Here is a 20,492-nt window from a genome sequence, read left to right on the forward strand (position 1 = left end):
ACACAAAGACAGAAGAATTATTCAAATTGCCAGCACAGTGATTTACAATGTGCCAATTCATCAAACCTAAAATGACTTACTTAGGATCAACAATTAAAACACATCAAGTATCAAGTGGTTGGAAACTCGTTGTTAACCCCTTTTGGTGTGTTAAACATTATGGTATAATTTAGCTATTGAAAAATAGCAGATCAACAAGCTCATAGGTCTACGATGAGCTTGTAGATCTTGTAGGTCTGCTATTTTAGAAAAATTGTGAAAATGTGGCGCAAATCTTTGAATATATATTTTTTCAGAACGAACGTTTTTAACTCAAATCTTTGCTTCTGGGGGGTCTTTCCTGGAACAACATATTTTCAGATGGGGGTCAGCGGCCAATTACATATAATCTTGGGGGTCCTTGGCATGAAAATCTTTGAGAACGACTGACATAGAAACATGAGGTTTTTCAGAAAACTGCCAGGATTTAGAAGACATTTTTTTAAATTTCGATGTCAGGTCAAAATGGGTTAATTGAAATATACCTTAGATGAGTTCTGTATTTTTTTCCTGCGTGCCCATACAACCACCACCAGATAACATACCTAACATACACCTAACATACGTATAACATACTGTACATAACATACCTTAGCGGAGTCCTGTATGTCTTTCCTGCGTGCCCATACGACCACCACCAGATAAGCAAGAAAGATGGCTCCGACAAAACATACCACCACAGGGTTGGTGGTGAAAGTGGCAAAAAGTTCTGCAGTCCGCGACACGTCCACCACGTTAGGCATCACGAAGAAGGAACTCCCAAAGAACGTTAGGTGATTACAGAGGCACTGCGTGACCAATGGCGTGGTGAGGGGACCGACCTATGGGAAAGGGCTGCTGTTGAGTTGCAATCAGATTGCCATGGATACAGGGATGTGACACTTACATGTGGTATATTGTTGTTGTTTTCGCTGTCAGGCAGAAACCTTGTATCTCCATAATTCATCTTTTTATGTTTTGTCATAAATTGTATGACAGTGTCAAACAAAACTGTATAGATCAACTTTTTCTACTACTTTTTAAAAGGTTTTTAAAACATTTTCAGCTATAGTATAATGACAATTTACAATTTAGGCATTTAGCAGACGCTCTTAATCCAGAGCGACTTACATTAAGCAATAACAAAAAAGCATGGGAATACATCACATAAAAAGCATTTATCATGAAACATGCGTAAGCTAAGAAAGTAACAGTGGAATATCTATATAATGAAACTATACATATAAACTATACATATATACTGTGCTATACATATGTACTATGACATGCTATGACTACATACAATGCAATTATAGTGCTGTCTACATAACATGCTATAAGTCTGTATCAAATGCTATCTAAGTCTACAGAAATTATGGGGCAATGATGGAGTCTGAAAAGGTGGGTTTTCAGACTACGGCGTGCCAAAGTGTAGGGATGCCAGGTTGGATGTGGTTAAATCTGTCTGTGGGTTTCAGAAATATTTAATTGAAAAGTATTACACGAGCTTGTGACTAAATAATGATATTGGATCGATTGGAACACAAGCTTTCTGTCCCCCTAGTAATGGTAATGGTTTTGGACATAAAAGGTTTCCACCCAACAGTGAAGATATGTTACACTCACCCTGCAGCCGTCTTCACTCCAAGAAGCTTTGGTTTCATTCCAATACTTGCACTGGGCGGCAACTGTACGTACAGTTACAGTGGCATTGATGGATTTCACTCCTGCCTCCACAATGGGCTTCACAACAAGATAGTGGATCCCAACAGATCCTGTTAGATCCTTGGGACCCAACACCCATGTGTTCTTCTCATCTGCATTCATCAACATGACAGATATACTGTATTTACACGCGTGCGTACGTACGTGAGTCTGTATTTACACACGCACAGACAGACAGACACACACACACACACACACACACACACACACACACACACACACACACACACACACACACACACACACACTCTCTTTTGCTTCAAATCTTTTGGGTTGATCTATCTATACCTTCTGTGGCGTTCTGGAGAGGCATTTGAGTTTTTGCGACATATTTCTCATCAGTGGGATAATCCTCGTATCCTAAATACAGCATGAACGGTATATTTTCGGAGGGCTCTACTTTCAGCACCAGTGTCACGTCAGGTGAAGGAACATCAATCATTAACGTGCTGAAATTGCCCAGGTCCAGGACTGTACTGTTATCCTGCCCCGCATCAGGTCTTGGCAGGAAAATCTTGGAACCACAAGACCACATTGTGTATAAAGTATTATTAATAATCAAAATGTTTTATGTATTTGCATTACCCCAAGCACCTAAAGTCTAGTCTACTGATTTGCATTTTTTATATATTTTCTTGTTCTCCGTTTGATCAATAATTAAGAAAGAGTGTCCTATACCTGTATCTCATTCTTCAGGTTCCTGACAGGGATGACGGTGCCGTTTGCTCGAGTGAGAGAGACAGAGCCCACAGTGCCCGTGATGTTCCCCTTACTCCAGGAATAGGGGTCCTTCTCGAAACTCATCATCTGGAATATTGTTAGAAGACAGAAACTAATGGGCTGAAGAAAATCTTGTGTAGTCATTTCTCTTTTAATCAATAGAACAACATACAGTACATAATCTGTCTAAAAAACTCTTTGCTAAAATCTGGACCAAAGTCTGTCTACTTACACATAATATGACACATCTGGAGATCTCATTGAAACCACATAAACAAAACCCTAACCAACTACTGTAACTAGTCCGGCAGCCGGGGTTGTGGACATGGGACATTTTTTTTCCTTTTTTTTCTTGGCCTAAAATATTGTCCAATTATGACAGGCAATCCCCCCTGTCAAAATATGACCCCCCCCAAGTCAAAAAACACTTTGTTTGAAATAGACACTCATGCTTTCCAAGGTGTGATTTGGGGTCCTAAGGATGAATACAAAATGAATATCAACATCTTAAAACCAAAATGTTGAATTGTGGGTTTGAGTTCACATGCCCTTAAAAAGGGGGGGTAACTACCTGTCAGTGGGGAGTGTTGGCTGGGAGGAGGAGTAGGACTAAGGCCCTATACGTCCTCTATGGGGGGGGGGGGTACTACCTGTCAGTGGGGAGGGGGAGGGGGGGTACTACCTGTCAGTGGGGAGTGTTGGCTGATGAATGAATATCAACATCCTAATACATCCTAATACAGGGGGGTCTAATTATGACAGGTAATTCCTGCTGACCCCCCAGTCAAAAAACACTTTGTGTGAAATAGACACTCATGGCCCTGGCCTATAATATCAAAGCTGAAGCCCTGTATGAAGTTTCTTTCAAATGGGGTTCAAAAGTCGGCGGTATAGAGAGTTATGCCTTGACCCGTGGCCTTGAGTGCAGAATGCTAAACACATTCAAGCTAGCTTGGTACGGATCTCCTGTGTGTACTTTCATTCAAATCAGACACCAGTCAGTGGCGTGCACAGATAGACACTAGGGGGTGCTAGAGCACCCCCTGCCCTTAGGGCAATTTTGCTCTTAAAAAAAAGAAGAAAAAAAAAACTTTTTTTTTTTCTTCATTTGTAGTGTGTGGACCATGGTGACATTGATCAAATCTTGATAAAAAAACGCTTCTACTATATTATTTTAGGCCCCCACAATCTAAAGCTATGTTTCTATGTCAGTGGTTCTTCGATTAAAGAATAATAGCAGACCTACAAGCTCGTAGCGCGCCACTCGGTGGCACGCTATGAGCTTGTAGATCTGCTATTTTTCAATAGCTAAAGCAACAAAATGGGTTCCAGCCCCAAAATGCGCTGCACAAGGTGCCCTTTTTTCACTTGAGCACCTGCCCCTCTAAATATCTGTGCACGCCACTCACACCAGTTGAAGGTACCGTTGTAGAGCGATGGAAAACAAGATTGAGATGCCCCTCCAGATTACCTTATATATACTCACTAATATTGTCATATGACTTTAAAACACATACTCCCACCATGTGGTAGTATATATTGTGCACGCACTTACTCTCAGATCCACTGGCTCCCCTGGAGCCACCACATCGGAAGGTAGTGGTGGGAAGGAAACCTTGGTGGAGCTGGGCGTCTGTGTGGCTATATTCTGCTTGTGGATCATTTCAGGAGACACTCTGATAAGATAAGACACAACATGGATAGTCAGTAATGGATATTTCTTCATACTATTCCCCCAGTTCTATAATAGGCTCAAAATTAACAGATCTACAAGCTCATAACATGTGTTAGCTTTTAGCTGTCCTAATTCTGCTGCTCATTCAAGAATATGGACAGTAGGGTTCATATGGTTAAATACAGTAGGCCCAGGGCTGGACTGCCCACCGGGCATACCGGGCATTTTCCCGGTGGGCCGCGACAGTAGGGGGCCGCCATGATTAAAAAAAAACAGGCAGGCAGGCCAATAGGCGGCAGGCCACCAGGAAAGGTCCAGGCGTGCTGCCATTCTGCCAGTGCCATCATTGCGAACGCAATGAGCACTAACTATGAGACCCTGCAACTCATGTCTGTGTGTCTGTCCCGCTGTGACACCACCAGCCCGCCACCAGAGGGCGCAGCTGTAGCACACACACACACACACACACACACACACACACACAAACACTTCCCGCGTTTGCGCGTCTTACTTGTGATAATTTCACTGTACCTGTATCAGTGAGTGACAAATAAACCCTCTACAAAGGGTTGTGTGTAGTTGTCTGTTGGTTTGTATCATTTATGTTGTTCTGTAAAAGTGGTGGTATTATTAGGGCTTGTTTGTTTGTGTGTGCCGCGACGGAGCGGGCGGTAGAGTTTCTGCTATCTGCGCGCTGGTTGTGGTGGGCCGGTCTGGGCCAGATATATCCCCTGATTCAGTTTCAAACGTCTCTTACCTGTTGACATATACGCTGATCTGACCCATGCTAATAATGGTGGGGGCTCCGTCAAGCTTTCTACCCGTTAGCAGTGCACTCTGCACCTTGTCCATTCCACTAAGAAGAAAACCAGAGACCTTTTCCTGGAGTGAAAAAAAGGAAACAGACACACTGATCTGTAACAGTGTTTGAGGACAGTGTTGTTTTCGTCGACTAAAACTAAGACTAAAAATGTTCGTTGACTACCTTTTTTCACAGTATAAGTCATTTTACACTTGGTTGCATGCTGAAAATAGCCGACATTTTGTTCGACTAAATCAACTGTAGATTTAGACGACTAAAATCTTATGATATTTATTCGACTAAAACTAGACTAACACTAAGACATTCCAGGTGACTAAAATGTGACTGAAACTAAATGAAAACTATTCAAGAGACTACGACTAAAACTAAAATCAAAATAAATTTGCTCCCAAAAACAACACTGGTTTGAGGACAGTGAGGAAGAAACAGAACACGAGAGAACTTGTTCTTACATTTGATGAAGCATCCAAGATATTACTTGCTGCCTGAACGATTGGTGTAGCAGCTTCTATGACCTGTCCTTCATCCCCTCCCTCTGGGTTGATGGAATGGAGCGTGGAGCTGAGTTCTGCCAACAGGGAACTAGTTGTTACCTGCAGATGATTGCAACAGCGGACACAAGCTTATTTATGGATGATTGATTGCACTTCAATAAGCAAAATTAGCTTTGGTTTAAATGTTTCCACTTTTAATACTGCATTATAATTGTATGACTACTGTATAATGGATGATGAAATACAATTATCCATTACTCTTATATCATATAATATATATTTATGTTTAACTAATAATCTTTATTTCACCATTTTGTCTGATAGTATTAACCTGTACATCTGCCATGTGGTCAATTTAACCCATTCTGGGCGGGAACCCCTTTTGGTAGTTAGCATTACGTTATGCTTTAGCTATTGAAAAACAGCAGATCTACAAGCTTCGCGCAACGAGCTTGTAGGTCTGCTATTTTTTGAAAAATCGAAGAACCACTGACATAGAAACATAGCTTTTTCAGAAAACTGTCAGGATGTAGAAGACATTTTTAGAATCTGATCTCAGGTCAAAATGGGTAACGTGTACAAATGGAATAGAGCAGATATTGTTATATTTGTATACTCTGATGATTGTACTGTGTATAGCGTACTTGAGCAGTGGGACTGAGCTCGTCTGACCGGTTGGTGAGTCCGGCCACAGCTCTGGCCGTCACCTGGACCTCCTGGGTGGAGTTGCCAGGAGAATCTCGCAGAACTAGACTCATTTTAGTCAGCATCTGTTCTCGTAGCTGCAAGGGCAGAATCAGGCATGATTAAAACCCATTTTGGGCGGGAATCCCTTTAGCTATTGAAAAATAGCAGATCTACAAGCTCATAGCGCGCCACCGAGTAGCGCACTACGAGCTTGTAGGTCTGCTATTTTTGAAAAATCGAAGAACGACTGACATAGAAACATAGCTTTTTCAGAAAACTGTCAGGATGTAGAAGAGATTTTTAGAATCTGATCTCAGGTCAAAATGGGTTAAAGGGCAAGAACATTTTGGCAGAGGTTTTGGTTGTGTAGTTACCTTGCCATTATTTAACAACAAGACATTTAAAAAAGAATTGCTCCAATGATTAGAAATTGTTAATTCAAAATATGCTCATTGTTGACTTACCGGTACATTGTATATTGGTGAAAGAGCTCTCAATGTCACTCTTTTACCATGTAAACAAATGCAAATAAAGCTAATTCAGACAATATTATAGATCATCACCAAATCCAGTACTTTGTTTATTAGGAAGAAAATCCTGACTGGATCTGCGGATCCGGATGTTTTAATTGAAAAAAAACAGACTGGTACTGGTACAGGTAACTACAAAACCCAAACCTCCAGCAAAGTGTTCTTGCCCTTTAAGTAATGGTGCTTTTAAACCAGGGGGAACAAAACAAAACAAAAACAAAAGAACACCAACAGTAGCATGACATGTTGTATACTACCTCACTGCATACTGACCTTTGTCCTTGCTTCCTTCTGATCGGCACTGGATTCTAAGTTCAGCAGATCGGACACAGAGCTGAATATCTGCCCCAATGCCCCTCCAGACAACAGGCCCTGTTGCTCCAACTGAGCCACAGAAGCATCTACTGCAGATTGCAGCGCTTCCACGGAGGAACCGGAGGTGCTTTCCCGTACCTGAGGAGAGATAAATAACCAGCTCCACTCATTGACTCCAACCAAGCCTATACTGCATCAAGTGAACATGCTGTTTTTTCTAATGTTGCTGTAAAAATGATGACAGACCTGAGTGATGATAGTTGTGTTTGTCGTCTTGTCTCCATTTTTCACAGTCACTACCACAGATATACTGTAGTTGTCATTCTTATCTCCAAGCGGAAGGAACACAGACTTTACTTCATTCGTTGTACTGCAGCGCAGATATTTGCCTGAAAAGACAAGTAGTCATAGTTTGAGACTTTAAAAGTAGGGTAAAGTGATGTTTTTTGGTTAAAACAAACACACAGGCGTTTTGTTAAAAAGGTCACTACATTTGTGATAGTTAGTACTCATTGCTATAGATTAGAGTGTTTGTTCAGTCAGTGGTCTCCTTGTCTCACCTTTAATGAACAGAAAATAAATGTTCTTCCAATCAGGAGAGCGTACCCATTTAATTAAAGTAACTGATCTACAAGCTCACAAAGTTTGTAGAGCTTGTAGATTTGCTGTTTTGAAATCTTTGAAATATTACTGAATTTTGGAAAATGTTGAATATGTTTGCCTATAATAAAACGCCCAAAATAGAGACACAAGGTTGAAAGTGGTCAGTCTGCAAAGCATAAAGTTATGAGCACTGATGTTTAGAGCGGACACGTTTAAATCTTAACCATTGTCTGTGCAGGTGTTTTGACCTGTCCCTCCATGCAAGTATAATGACTCTTCTTTATTCTTATCCTTATCCTTTATTTAACCAGTAAAATCACATTGAGAACATAGTCTCTTTTACAAGTGCGCACTGGCCAAGAGAAGAGGCAAATAAATGTTACACAGCTCTGCCAGTAACAACAAATACAGGACATGACAAAGACAAACATTATGACATCCGTAATACCAAAAACCTGCTACCAGGGAGGCTCAGAGAGAGTCTAAATAGCTAACCGAATACAGACTAATAAAAAGACTAATAAGAACAATACATCATGAAACTACTAAGCTAATATAAAACTAAGATCACAGCAATTGCTACTCATCAAAGCAGGATCAATGTGCCAGAGGCAAACCTCTTAAAAGTCACTAGGGGGATCAAGGAAGCCAATTTTTATCTTGTCTGTATAGATCGTTCCACGCCCAGGGCCCAACAAAAAACCTGAGAGTATGCTCTTAACCTTCTATGTTCCTCTCATCTAGACTCAGCTATTCTTCCCTTCAGAGTATGAGACACATTGGTGAGATTGGGACACTGCCAGTAGGCCAAAGAGTTTTACACTTTTTGAAATATTTAACTTTAATGTTATAATGGAAGTCCAATGGGGCTCTGATCAGGCTGAAACCATGTCCATGTCATAGATACAGTATGTACAGTAAGAGACGATTGACGTCTCAGGCTGACCAAATTAAGTGTGAGATCCACAATTGGAGCCACGTAGTCCCAAGATCCACATGATTCAAAATGTTCTAATCATTCATTGTGTCTGAGCTGCGAAACCAAACACACATTTCATTAAAAAAAAAGAATACAAATAAATACATTTCCCTCCCACATGCACTGATACACTGCCATCTTCTCTGTTTTTGGCAAGAAACAATTTTTAAGTGGTGCAAACCACTTCCTTAAGTGAGTATGTGTGTGGGTCCCTGCCTGCCTGGCTGGCTGGGTATGTGTGAGCACGAAAACAGCATGGTTGTAACTCTGTCATTTCTCAACCGTTTCGGACGCGGGGCGGCTCGCCGGAATCGGGCCGGCACCCTGGGTGCGTTCCTGTGGATCTGGAACCCCCCCCCCCCCCCGGGGAACCCCACACAGAGTTGCACCACTTACTTCACACGGGTGTGATTTAAAAAAAATTAACTAACGAGACAAAGAACATTGATTGTGTCTTCTCACCTGTATCTGTACTGTAGCAGTACTGGCATCTGCCTGTGGAGCAGAAGGAGCTGGTCTTGCAGGTAAAACTGAAAGCATCCAACACTGTTCCTGACGTTGGGGAGATGCTACACGAAGGGGAACCGTCACTAGTAGCTTCATGTAGGTCTTCATCATCCTCTTCATCATCCTTGTCCCCTGGTTTACGTGACCTGAGCTTAATGACGTATCTAGAAAAGCCTGGTTCTGTCTTTCCTGCGAAGAAATAAAAGATTGAATTGAAGTCCATTCTTTAAACTATAAAGACATACAAACAAAAGGAAAATGAGAAATAACCTCTCCAAAAGTTAAGCAAGTCGATCATAGTAAATGTAATGCTTGATTTATACTTGATCACCGGAAACAAGGGACTTTTAACCCATTTTGGGGAGGGACCCCTTTTGGTGTTAGCATTATGTTATGCTTTAGCTATTTTTGAAAAATCGAAGAACGACTGACATAGAAACATAGCTTTTTCAGAAAACTGTCAGGATGTAGAAGACATTTTTTAAATCTGATCTCAGGTCAAAATGGGTTTTAAACACTGTTATTTTCACAAGCATATTATGATCATGTACATGCATATGATATGCATGTATACATGAGGCAGAAGAAGGAAACACACCATAGGCTATGACTTTGAGATTTACGTTAGCAGCCTTTGCATCTTTCAGATGTTGGCTAGATACCACGTAGTCTCTGTTTCCAGACTGCTCCTCTATGAGCGGTCGTGTTTTGGAGTAACAGTCTTTGAGGACTCCCTATATGGGGGACAATTGGACAGCATAAAAACGTTATCCTTTTCACAAAAGTTAATTAAGATGTAGATGTAGCATAATTTGAGTGATTTAAGCACGGTCGAGATACCTTCGAACGTTTGGGGTCCTCAATGTGCCAAACTACAACTGGGCAAGTTGTTGTTGCACAGGTCAGTTTCAACGTTATGTGGTTGCTTATATTTACTGGTGAACAATTATCACAGCTGTAAGAATGAAAGCAAAATTGTAGCCATAAAATAATCATAAGAAACTTGAAAAAGGCATAAGTTAATGCATGTTGGTGGACCATTTATTTCATCCTGCAGTGGTTGATCCAACAAATGGACTGATCTATTGACTTGAAAAAAAAAAAAAAAAATCTCATCATCATATAAATGTAAAATAAAAATTACTTTTAGAATACATCAAATCATTGAATGATTTACCTGATGGTGACACCTCTGAATTTCTTTGGAGTAACAGTAATGCACTGAGACACTGCTGCAAGATCAATCCATTTCCTAAACCATGTTGTTTTTCTCACAGTAAATGTGTATTTAAAATATTCAAATGGACCTGGGAGGCAGTCTTTCTCAATTACATGAATCATGTCAGTAGAATTGTTATTGCACGTACAATTTCCATCTGTATGGACAAAAGCATTGGGAGAAGTAAAACCACAACAATAATAATGATATAAATAATAACTGTATGTTATACAATATTATGCATGTACTGTATGTATCACAATGATCCACAATATGCAGTAGACACTTAATATAATAATTATTATATAAGCATATTACATAATATTTTAAGTTTTTCTTTTTGTATAGAGTGGAATATATGTTGTATAGCATAGGTCAGAGAACTATTTAAATGTTGTAATATACTTACCACATTTCCACTCAAACCGGTTTCCCTCAGTAGGTAACGTTTCAATCCCAGTTACCTCCAGAGTGACATTCTGAGCGTGGTCGACCAAAACATCTGGACTAACGGTGATATTCAAGTAATCATTATCTGTCTAAAAACAAAACAAAGTCAGTCAGCATAAATACAATCTATTTTAATATTTAATTTTTTGGGGGCTCATACTGTATTGTTATACCTGAAAAGAATAACCTAGCCCAGTTAATCAATTTACATCATATCTCTGGAATAAGTCTACACACAGTGACAAAAAGGTACAGTACAGTCCAATAGTGCACAAATCTTTGTGATAATCCCATAAATACCGAGTTTGAATCATTTTTTTGTGGAAAGTCAGAGTAATTCTGACAAGCGTTCATTATCTTCGTCAGGTCCAGATCCATATCCACAGCACTGAAGACATTGCTTGCTTTTATCTGTACATGTAAATGTCCTGTAACAGAATGATATATTGATCAGAATGTGCATTGGGCAGAGCATAAAGGCTTTCACAACCGCATACATTTAATTATTGTATGGCTTTTACACAGTATAACTTATGTTAAAATATGTTGAAAAAGTGGCTGATGGGCAAGTTAGTATAGTGCTGTATTTATCTGTTTATATCTATTCATTGTCTTTTGTTTATTGATCTATGATGGCTGGTTGTAAATGTCATTAGTATTGTAATGTTATATAGTACACTGTACACATGTTCTTCTTATCATATGATGTAACTATTTATTTATTTATTTGGATCACAATGGAATTATGTCCTCTGACTTTTTGTGCAATCCTGATAATTCTGCACTGCTCTTCTATGAATGGTATCATGAATATATAAAAAACATCAAATCAAAAACTTGAGTACCTTCGATTGGTCTGGAAAATGTATATGTTGTCAAGCTACCATTCAACATGTCCCTGGTCTCAGAGAAGGTGTCAGAGTCTCCGGTCATAGTGAAGACGAGCTGCACGGGGGTTCCATGTTCCAGGGAAACGCCAACGATGAGATCTGAGCTGTTTGGACACTCATCATCATCACTCTCTGACATCACTGAGGCCTGCAAATAGAGATGTCCCAAAACTGTATCGGTATCGGGAAAAGTATCGGATCGGCCCTTATTTGTCATATCGGGTCATAACGGTGAAGATGCCAGTCTAACCACAGATCCGACACAGGGCTAAGGGGGTTGACATCATGGCAGCTAAATAAAATGTTGGGGCATGTGGAGTTTGCTTTGGATTTGCTATAAAGTCTGCTATAAACACAACACCAGATATATAGCTAGATTAACAACATGAGATATATAGCTATAAACACAACATGAAATCACGACACTGGTATCGGTATTCGGTATAGGTATCGGCTAACACCGAAATTGAGGTATCGGAAGCGGATCGGAAGCGAAAAAAAGTGTATCGGGACATCCCTACCTGCAAACCTTCGACAGGTTTCAGGAGACATACGGTCAGCTCCACGGACACTTCAGGGCCCGTGAACCCATTGGACGCGTGCAGAGTCAGCACGTGACACCCGAGCCCGAGCTGCTCGGTCACCTCTGCTTTCACTGTGATGTTCTGAGGGACGGGTCCAATCTGGGCTGATGAACTTGCAAGCAATGTGTCTCCATTTTGGATCGTATAGGTCACATTTGTGCCTATATTATGACATAACAAAAGGGGACCATTCAGGAACGTGCCCGCAGGTGTGGAACATTTAGGGCTGTACCTATGGATTATGATGATCAAATGATCGAAAGTATCTGATCTACAAGCTCACAATACGTTGCGATGCAACACGCTGTCAGCTATTTTCACTGTATTTGAAATGTATGAATATCTTTTACACTTTTCACCTATAATGACGTGCCCAAAATATTGATTCATTATGAATTGATTGTTATTAACCGATTTTGGGCGGGAACCCCTTTTGGTGTTTTAAACATTATGTTAGAATTTAGCTATTGAAAAATAGCCGATCTACAAGCTCGTGCGCTACAAGCTTGTAGATCGGCTATTTTTGAAAAGTCGTGAAAATGTGGCGCAAATCTTTATTTCAGAGCGAACATTTTTAACTAAAACATTGGCTTCTGGGGGGGTCCCTGGAACTACATATTTTGAGATGGGGGTCCGTGGCCCAATAGAGATAATTCTGGGGGTCCTTGACATGAAAAAGGTTGAGCACCACTGACATAGAAACATGGGTTTTTCAGAAAAATGTTTTTCAGAAAAATGCCTTTTTTTATCGACCTGTCCAAAATGGGTTAAATGAGAGATTGATTATTTTTTATACAGTAACTGATTAAATCAATTAGTTCGATTAACTTTTACACCGCTATAGGTACATTATAGCCTCCGTTTTGAAATATCTTTGCTCTACTTACCCCTCTCTACTTGGACCTGGATGTGGAAGAGGTTGCCATGAAGCACATTGCATTTGGTGCCATTTGTTGTCAGGTCTTTGCTGTAGCACTTTATAACAGCAAACTGTCCAACAGGCTCTTGGATGGTGATGGGTTTCTGGGCGGTTACGTGCCAGTCACTGGTGGAACACTCCACCTGGACCATGAAAACACCTGGACCAGTGTAGTTGTGTATCACTCTGCTCTCCAACCTGATAGAGCAGAGAAAGTATATATTAAAGGAGCATTCAGTGATTTGGAAAAGCCCCCGATCCGCCCCGGTAACAACATGTGCACATGCACGCACTACGGTGGGGGGGACACGCAACAGGCCATCAGCACACACACCAAGGCCCGCCCCCCGCTCGATCATGATTGGCGGAAGGCCCCTCTCTATCCTGATTGGCTGAAGGCTTTGCCACCTAGCCAAAAACGAAACCTACGTTTTTTTTTTTACCCCAGGGGTTAACTGGGGACAAGGAGGAACTCCTTATATGGTCAGCACACTCTATAGTAGGGAGGATTATCACAACAAAACAAAAAAATAAGTGATATTTGAATTAAGTGAAATCACTGAATATACCTTTAATGTGTATTTATAGACTGTATAATATCTATGATATAGTCCGAGTCTAACTGGTAGTGTGTGCTATCTTACAGGCCCTAACCTCTTAAAAGGAGCAAAAGGTGATTTCTATTTCTATATTTTTGCTATACAGAGTTTGTTCAGTAACAAGGGTCTCCCTGTCTCTCCAGATCTTTGGGAAACAGAAAATAAATTTCCAGGCCGGGATACCAATTTTACGCAATCAGGAGCATGAACAAGTGAAATGGGAAGAGGTAATTAACGCAGAAGTCTACTGATTGGATGAAATTTTCAGCCCAACTGAAAATGTATTTTGTATTTTCTTTTAATCAGAGCTGGAGAGACAGGAAGACCCCAGTTACTGAACAAACTCTGTAGCCATGATTTATTTTTTTAACAACATCTTTTTTTAACAACTGTAATTACTAGCCATGCACGCACACACACGCGCACACGCACACGCACGCACAAGCACCCACACACGTCACACACACACACACACACACACACACCCACCTCCCTATTTCGGCTACAGAAATTCCTCAAGAGGCATTTATCTAAATTGCTTTATCTTGGTTATCTTTATTATTGCTGTTATTGTTATGTTGCCGTTAGCACAGTATTTTGGACCTTGCCACCTATTCTTGATATTGTATTTTTTTTGTTACACAAGAGAACTGCAGTCAGTGATATATAACCTGAACATACTGTATATAGCCATTTCACCTTCCCCAAATTATGTACCAGTACTAGTTATTTTTAACGTATATACTGTATATATATTGGCATTCACGATGCTACAGTTTGATTTTGAGACCAGCTGTTTCACCATCTGAAGAGAGGGGAAAGGAATCAATTCTTCCGGATAGCAAATCGAGCACAGAAGTAATTACAGATAAGATGATAACAAATATTTGGACTTAAATCCTATAACCCAAAGCTCTATAAAGAAGAAAAATTCAACATCGCTCATAATTTGTGATCTATCTATATCTACCTATCTACAGTATCTGCACGTCCGTCCGTCCGTCCGTCCGGTTAAAACCCATTCTGTGCGGGAACCCCTTTTGGTGTTTTAACTAATCATTATGTTATATTGCTATTGAAAAATAGCAGATCTACAAGCTCATAGCGCACCACCGAGTGGCGCGCTACGAACTTGTAGGTCTGCTATTTTTGAAAAATCGTCAAAATGCGGCACAAATCTTTGAATATATATTCTTTTATTTCGACGTCAGGCCTAAATGGGTTAAATGCTCTGCAGTGCACTGCTCACTCTGCTGGTGTGTATGGATCAATGGTGTGTCCATCTCCTGTATTCAGTGTGCAGGTCAGGTTGCCCTTGTAAGGATGTAGGAGCCACTTCACAGTGATGGTGACGTTGTCAAAGACAGCAGCCAGCTTACTCATTAACAAGTGGAGTCCTGAGAGGAAGAGAAATGAATGGGGTGCATACTTAGTTTAGACATGGGTTAAGGTTAGGTTTAGGTGTGCTGCCCCGTGGGATGTTAGGTTTAGACTAGTCATTGGTTAGACATGGGTTACGGTTAGGTTTAGGTGTGCTGCCCCGTGGGAGGTTAGGTTTAGACTAGTCATTGGTTAGACATGGGTTAAGGTTAGGTTTAGGTGTGCTGCCCCGTGGGAGGTTAGGTTTAGACTAGTCATTGGTTAGACATGGGTTAAGGTTAGGTTTAGGTGTGCTGCCCCGTGGGAGGTTAGGTTTAGACTAGTCATTGGTTAGACATGGGTTAAGGTTAGGTTTAGGTGTGCTGCCCCGTGGGAGGTTAGGTTTAGACTAGTCATTGGTTAGACATGGGTTACGGTTAGGTTTAGGTGTGCTGCCCCGTGGGAGGTTAGGTTTAGACTAGTCATTGGTTAGACATGGGTTACGGTTAGGTTTAGGTGTGCTGCCCCGTGGGAGGTTAGGTTTAGACTAGTCATTGGTTAGACATGGGTTACGGTTAGGTTTAGGTGTGCTGCCCCGTGGGAGGTTAGGTTTAGACTAGTCATTGGTTAGACATGGGTTACGGTTAGGTTTAGGTGTGCTGCCCTGTGGGAGGTTAGGTTTAGACTAGTCATTGGTTAGACATGGGTTACAGTTAGGTTTAGGTGTGCTGCCCCGTGGGAGGTTAGGTTTAGACTAGTCATTGGTTAGACATGGGTTAAGGTTAGGTTTAGGTGTGCTGCCCCGTGGGAGGTTAGGTTTAGACTAGTCATTGGTTAGACATGGGTTAAGGTTAGGTTTAGGTGTGCTGCCCCGTGGGAGGTTAGGTTTAGACTAGTCATTGGTTAGACATGGGTTACGGTTAGGTTTAGGTGTGCTGCCCCGTGGGAGGTTAGGTTTAGACTAGTCATTGGTTAGACATGGGTTACGGTTAGGTTTAGGTGTGCTGCCCCGTGGGAGGTTAGGTTTAGGGTGAGGGTTTGAGATAGGTTGTAGTTGTAGGACTAATGACAAAATGCCTACAGTATATGAATTATGGAAATAGTTTTTGGCCTCTAAGCCACTGTTTCCCAATTGTTATGGGCCAAGACTCGAGTAAAATCCCATTTTCTTTATTTTAAATATATATAATTCAAAAAATATATATAAAAATAAAAAAAGTAAAATAATTGTATACATTTTAAAACAAACAAATCTCAAGAAATTTCACAAATAAAAGAATAATTAGGTAGTAGTGAAAATAGCTGATCTACAGTGTGCTTGTAGATCTGCTATTTTCACAAGTTTGGGTTCCAAATGGTGATATTGGGTCTGTAACTGATAACAAGTTACAAATGATCCATGAGCTACTTACAAAGTGCAACGTCTGAGTTGTCATGAACTCTAGTCTAGCCAATAAACATCAGCTAGAGTGGACGAGTAATTATTGTGCCTTAAAAATACAGTGTGATAAAGAGTAAAGGATAGCAAGTAGACATATCCAGAATCTATCTAACGTAATTAGCAACATGTGTAATCATCTATATCCGTCTAAATAACATACTTAGAAGATTAGATATAGTATAGAATATAAATTACCAGTAAGACGAGGGCGAGAAGTGACCTCGCCCTAAAAAGGCGACGTCACGTGCACTGGCCATATATGGAGCGTGTCTTGAGTGTACACACTACAGGGTGTGATGAAGTCAGATCAACATATGGAATGTCAGAACAGGTCAGCTCCATATATGGAGATCTAAGGGTGGCAGTGTCTTGAGTGTACAGGGTTTGATGAGGGCCCAGGTAGGGCCGGGCCGGGCCTTAATCAGACCAGTGTGTGTCCAGTGGAAACCTCGTATGAATCTGATCTCAGGTCAGAATGGGTTAATCAGACCAGTGTGTGTCCAGTGGAAACCTCGTATGAATCTGATCTCAGGTCAGAATGGGTTAATGTTCGGGCCTGTGGAGACAGGCGTGAGAGTGTGGAAGTCGTGCTGCTGGGGCAGATCTATGTGTGTGTGCGTGCACGCATCCGCCTGGGTGACGGCAGACTGCTGGGCGAGTGCTGTCGCTTTGGCATCATGGGATCAACTTTGACCCAAAAATGCACAATGAAAAAACAAGTATGGACAAGGGTTCATGGCCATATATGGCTTGTCTTGGAGACATGACTAGATGTGATATCACAATGTGTGACCATAATATGCGGACAGTCACGTCGTATATGGGCTTAATATACCTGATGATGTCATAGTGATGCTTTCCCCATGTATGGGGATGATGATGTCATAGTGATGTCACGAGACCTGTCCTATGGGCACATGGGGGCTTTCCCCATGAATGGGGATTTTGAGTGACGGAAAAAATTAACGATTCCATAGTTAGTAACTGTGAATAATATATAGATATTGTCAATGCCATGTAGTAGTGCCTAACAGTTCATGCATGCCTATACATATATGTTAGTATTGACTAAGCAAGTATGCACTCGACAGAGTGCAGTTCTAGTTATTAACTGTGAATAATATATAGATATTGTCAATGCCATGTACTGTAGTAGTGCCTAACAGTTCATGCGTGCCTACATATATGTTAGTATTGACTCCATCTACAATTTGTATTGTACTGTTCTCACAACATAACATTGTATCAAGTCAATCTCTGTCTATATACGTACTTTAAATACCGGTAGGTAATGTGTTTACTTTTGCTATTATCATTATTATATAATTGAATATATGTATATGAGTATTTAAAACCCATTTTGGGTGGGAACCCCTTTTGGTGTTAGCATTATGTTATGCTTTAGCTATAGAAAAATAGCAGATCTACAAGCTCATAGCGCGCCACCGAGTGGCGCGCTACGAGCTTGTAGGTCTGCTATTTTTGAAAAATCGAAGAACGACTGACATAGAAACATAGCTTTTTCAGAAAACTGTCAGGAAGTAGAAGACACTTTTAGAATCTGATCTCAGGTCAGAATGGGTGAAGAATGAGAGAGTGGAAGCAGATGTTAGCGGAGCATCTTCTGACCATTTTTACAGCGGTAGTCCACCGACAGATAACTTCCCAGCCCGGGGCAGGGTTCACCAAAAGACCCTCCGTCTGCCACAGCCTGGCACGCCTGCAGCCCATGGCAGTGACCTGTAGAACACAGAGGGATCAAATTATTCATGGTTTTCCACTGTATATCTTCAATTTCATCACATTAACCCTGGTATAGAGGGTATACGCGTGACATCATCATCAAAGAAGTTATGCAGGAATGCCTAATGAGTGGCAAAAACTACTTTCTGGCCTCGACAGCCCATACATCCAAACAGAAAAGTCGTATCTGATTGCATTAAACAACGTTAAACAATGTTAAACTCACTTTGCCTGTTGCTTTGCCACTCGATGTGCCATTCACTTTAAGCATGCGCATACCCTCTAGCTGAAATAGCTGAAATCGCAATTGCATCACACAACACTTGTAAATAATCTAGTTTCTGCTATTTGTTGTATGAGGAATTATACAGGCTTATGTCGTTAAACAAGTGGTACTGCAGAACATTTAGATGAAAGGTTTTTGTGTTTACCATGCCTGAAAACAGAAAGGTGTACATACAGTATGATGTTAGCCAAAGAGAAAGGCCTATAATTATGGTAGTATTAGCTTGGTGAATGTCACCAGCTCTTCCAGTGCCATTAGCCCCAAACCACTGAACTGACGTGAATGTGGGATGTCAGCTAACACAAAACATGTATTTGTTCTCACTATAATCCTCATATTTAAGGTCACAACACATCTATTTGGTCTCAGTATAATCCTCCTCATATCCATAGACACAGGACAAAGATCCTTTTTGTGTTCGACATGAAATACAAGTCCAAGTGCAGCTTTTGCTGTGATTTTAGTGAGCTGTTAATTAACTGGTGTTAGACATCTGCATTTATACAACTAGAGCAGTGCTTCTCAACCAGTACTGGGCCGTGAAGGCATTGCAAGAGGACCCCCAAATAAGAATGATGTGGCAATTGTTTTTTAAACCTTGACCATTTGAGCATTTAATATGGAAAGCCAAACGCAACCGTTTTGGGTAGCGGTGGTCTCAAAAATATAAGGGAAACTTTGACAGGAAAAGACTCGCTCACCGTATAGAAAAAGAAGTAAAACTCCTTAGACTGAGACTTAAAATATTTTTTATTTTATTTTATCATGCTCTTATGGTGCTCTGTGCTCATGGTGCAATTAAAAAGCAAACGTTTCGGTCCTCAGACCTGGGTCTGAGGACCCTTACAAATAATCTTGGGACTACAACTATACCGATGACAAAATTCAGAACAAGCTAGGAGCAATCATGAAATTCGTACATACTTTTCACCACCAAAAGTAGTGCGTCTATATCAGCTCATAGATAGAACAGGACTACACAGACAACAGAATTCAAATTTAAGAACAGAAATGATTAGTTCACATTTCACAATTACCTGTTACTGAATCCACGACATCTATCCAGCTACATTCTTCCTGGGCGGATGCGGTATGTCTGGACTGGCAGTAGTGAATTGTTTTACGGCCGTAGAAACTGTCCTCTATCTCTATAACTTGACCAGAACCACACTGCAATGTAGCATTCTGGCCGTCACATGCAATGGACCTCCCAGACTCTATGAAAAACAAAGAAACAAGGTTTTAGGAACACACACACACACACACACACACACACACACACACACACACACACACACACACACACACACACACACACACACACACACACACACACACACACACACACACACACACACACACACACACACACACACACACACACACACACACACACACACACACACACACACACACACACACACACACACACACACACACACACTTTTATCGGATACATAATACGCACAATAAACATTTTAAATATCGTACCAAACTGACAAATGAAGTACAGTTCCTGGCTACAGTTGTCTGCGGCCACCCACTGGAAGCCTGACTCCCTCCGGACGTGTCCACATTCTGCCTGTGCATCGGGGCTGTTCACCCAGTTATTATAGCTGATGTCTGAACCGTCCAGCCAAGACAGAGAACCTGATGATGGATACAAAATAAAAAGTTCCATATAAATAATATCCATGCCTACTGTATACTGTATGTTCAGTTCAAGTGATCTGGCAAAGACAACAGCACAACAGTTTATTGGAAGTATACCTATCCTTATTTCTAATATTCCGATGGTGGAAACATTGTCGCAAGGACAATTTAGGTTATAAAAAGAAACAAAGACATTCTGAGAACTAGTGTATGAGCTGAATATAAAACAGAGGTTAGTTCTCTGTGTAGGGAAACAAAGGGGGACTTGTAAAT

At 40.9% G+C, this 20,492-nt stretch overlaps 1 protein-coding gene across 1 annotated transcript in view; it reads right to left on the reverse strand.

The window, feature by feature from the left end:
- Positions 1–20,492, reverse strand: part of pkd1l2a (polycystic kidney disease 1 like 2a) — a gene marked incomplete at both ends in the record, with an annotated part of 43,853 nt that overhangs the window by 22,494 nt on the left and 867 nt on the right. Inside the window, 21 exons of the mRNA XM_083790369.1 lie at positions 630–860; positions 1,645–1,835; positions 2,032–2,257; positions 2,422–2,550; positions 4,019–4,139; positions 4,896–5,020; positions 5,414–5,554; positions 6,100–6,237; positions 6,946–7,125; positions 7,234–7,376; positions 9,032–9,265; positions 9,675–9,810; positions 10,013–10,031; positions 10,254–10,452; positions 11,630–11,783; positions 12,157–12,380; positions 13,107–13,336; positions 14,987–15,134; positions 18,167–18,277; positions 19,604–19,783; positions 20,058–20,216. Of these exons, the coding sequence (XP_083646495.1) occupies positions 630–860; positions 1,645–1,835; positions 2,032–2,257; positions 2,422–2,550; positions 4,019–4,139; positions 4,896–5,020; positions 5,414–5,554; positions 6,100–6,237; positions 6,946–7,125; positions 7,234–7,376; positions 9,032–9,265; positions 9,675–9,810; positions 10,013–10,031; positions 10,254–10,452; positions 11,630–11,783; positions 12,157–12,380; positions 13,107–13,336; positions 14,987–15,134; positions 18,167–18,277; positions 19,604–19,783; positions 20,058–20,216 (3,419 nt within the window). The remainder of the gene's footprint in view (positions 1–629; positions 861–1,644; positions 1,836–2,031; positions 2,258–2,421; positions 2,551–4,018; positions 4,140–4,895; positions 5,021–5,413; positions 5,555–6,099; positions 6,238–6,945; positions 7,126–7,233; positions 7,377–9,031; positions 9,266–9,674; positions 9,811–10,012; positions 10,032–10,253; positions 10,453–11,629; positions 11,784–12,156; positions 12,381–13,106; positions 13,337–14,986; positions 15,135–18,166; positions 18,278–19,603; positions 19,784–20,057; positions 20,217–20,492) is intronic.

The sequence above is a fragment of the Protomyctophum parallelum genome (genome assembly GCF_964188405.1).
Source record: "Protomyctophum parallelum genome assembly, chromosome: 2".
Classification (NCBI taxonomy): Eukaryota; Metazoa; Chordata; class Actinopteri; order Myctophiformes; family Myctophidae; genus Protomyctophum; species Protomyctophum parallelum.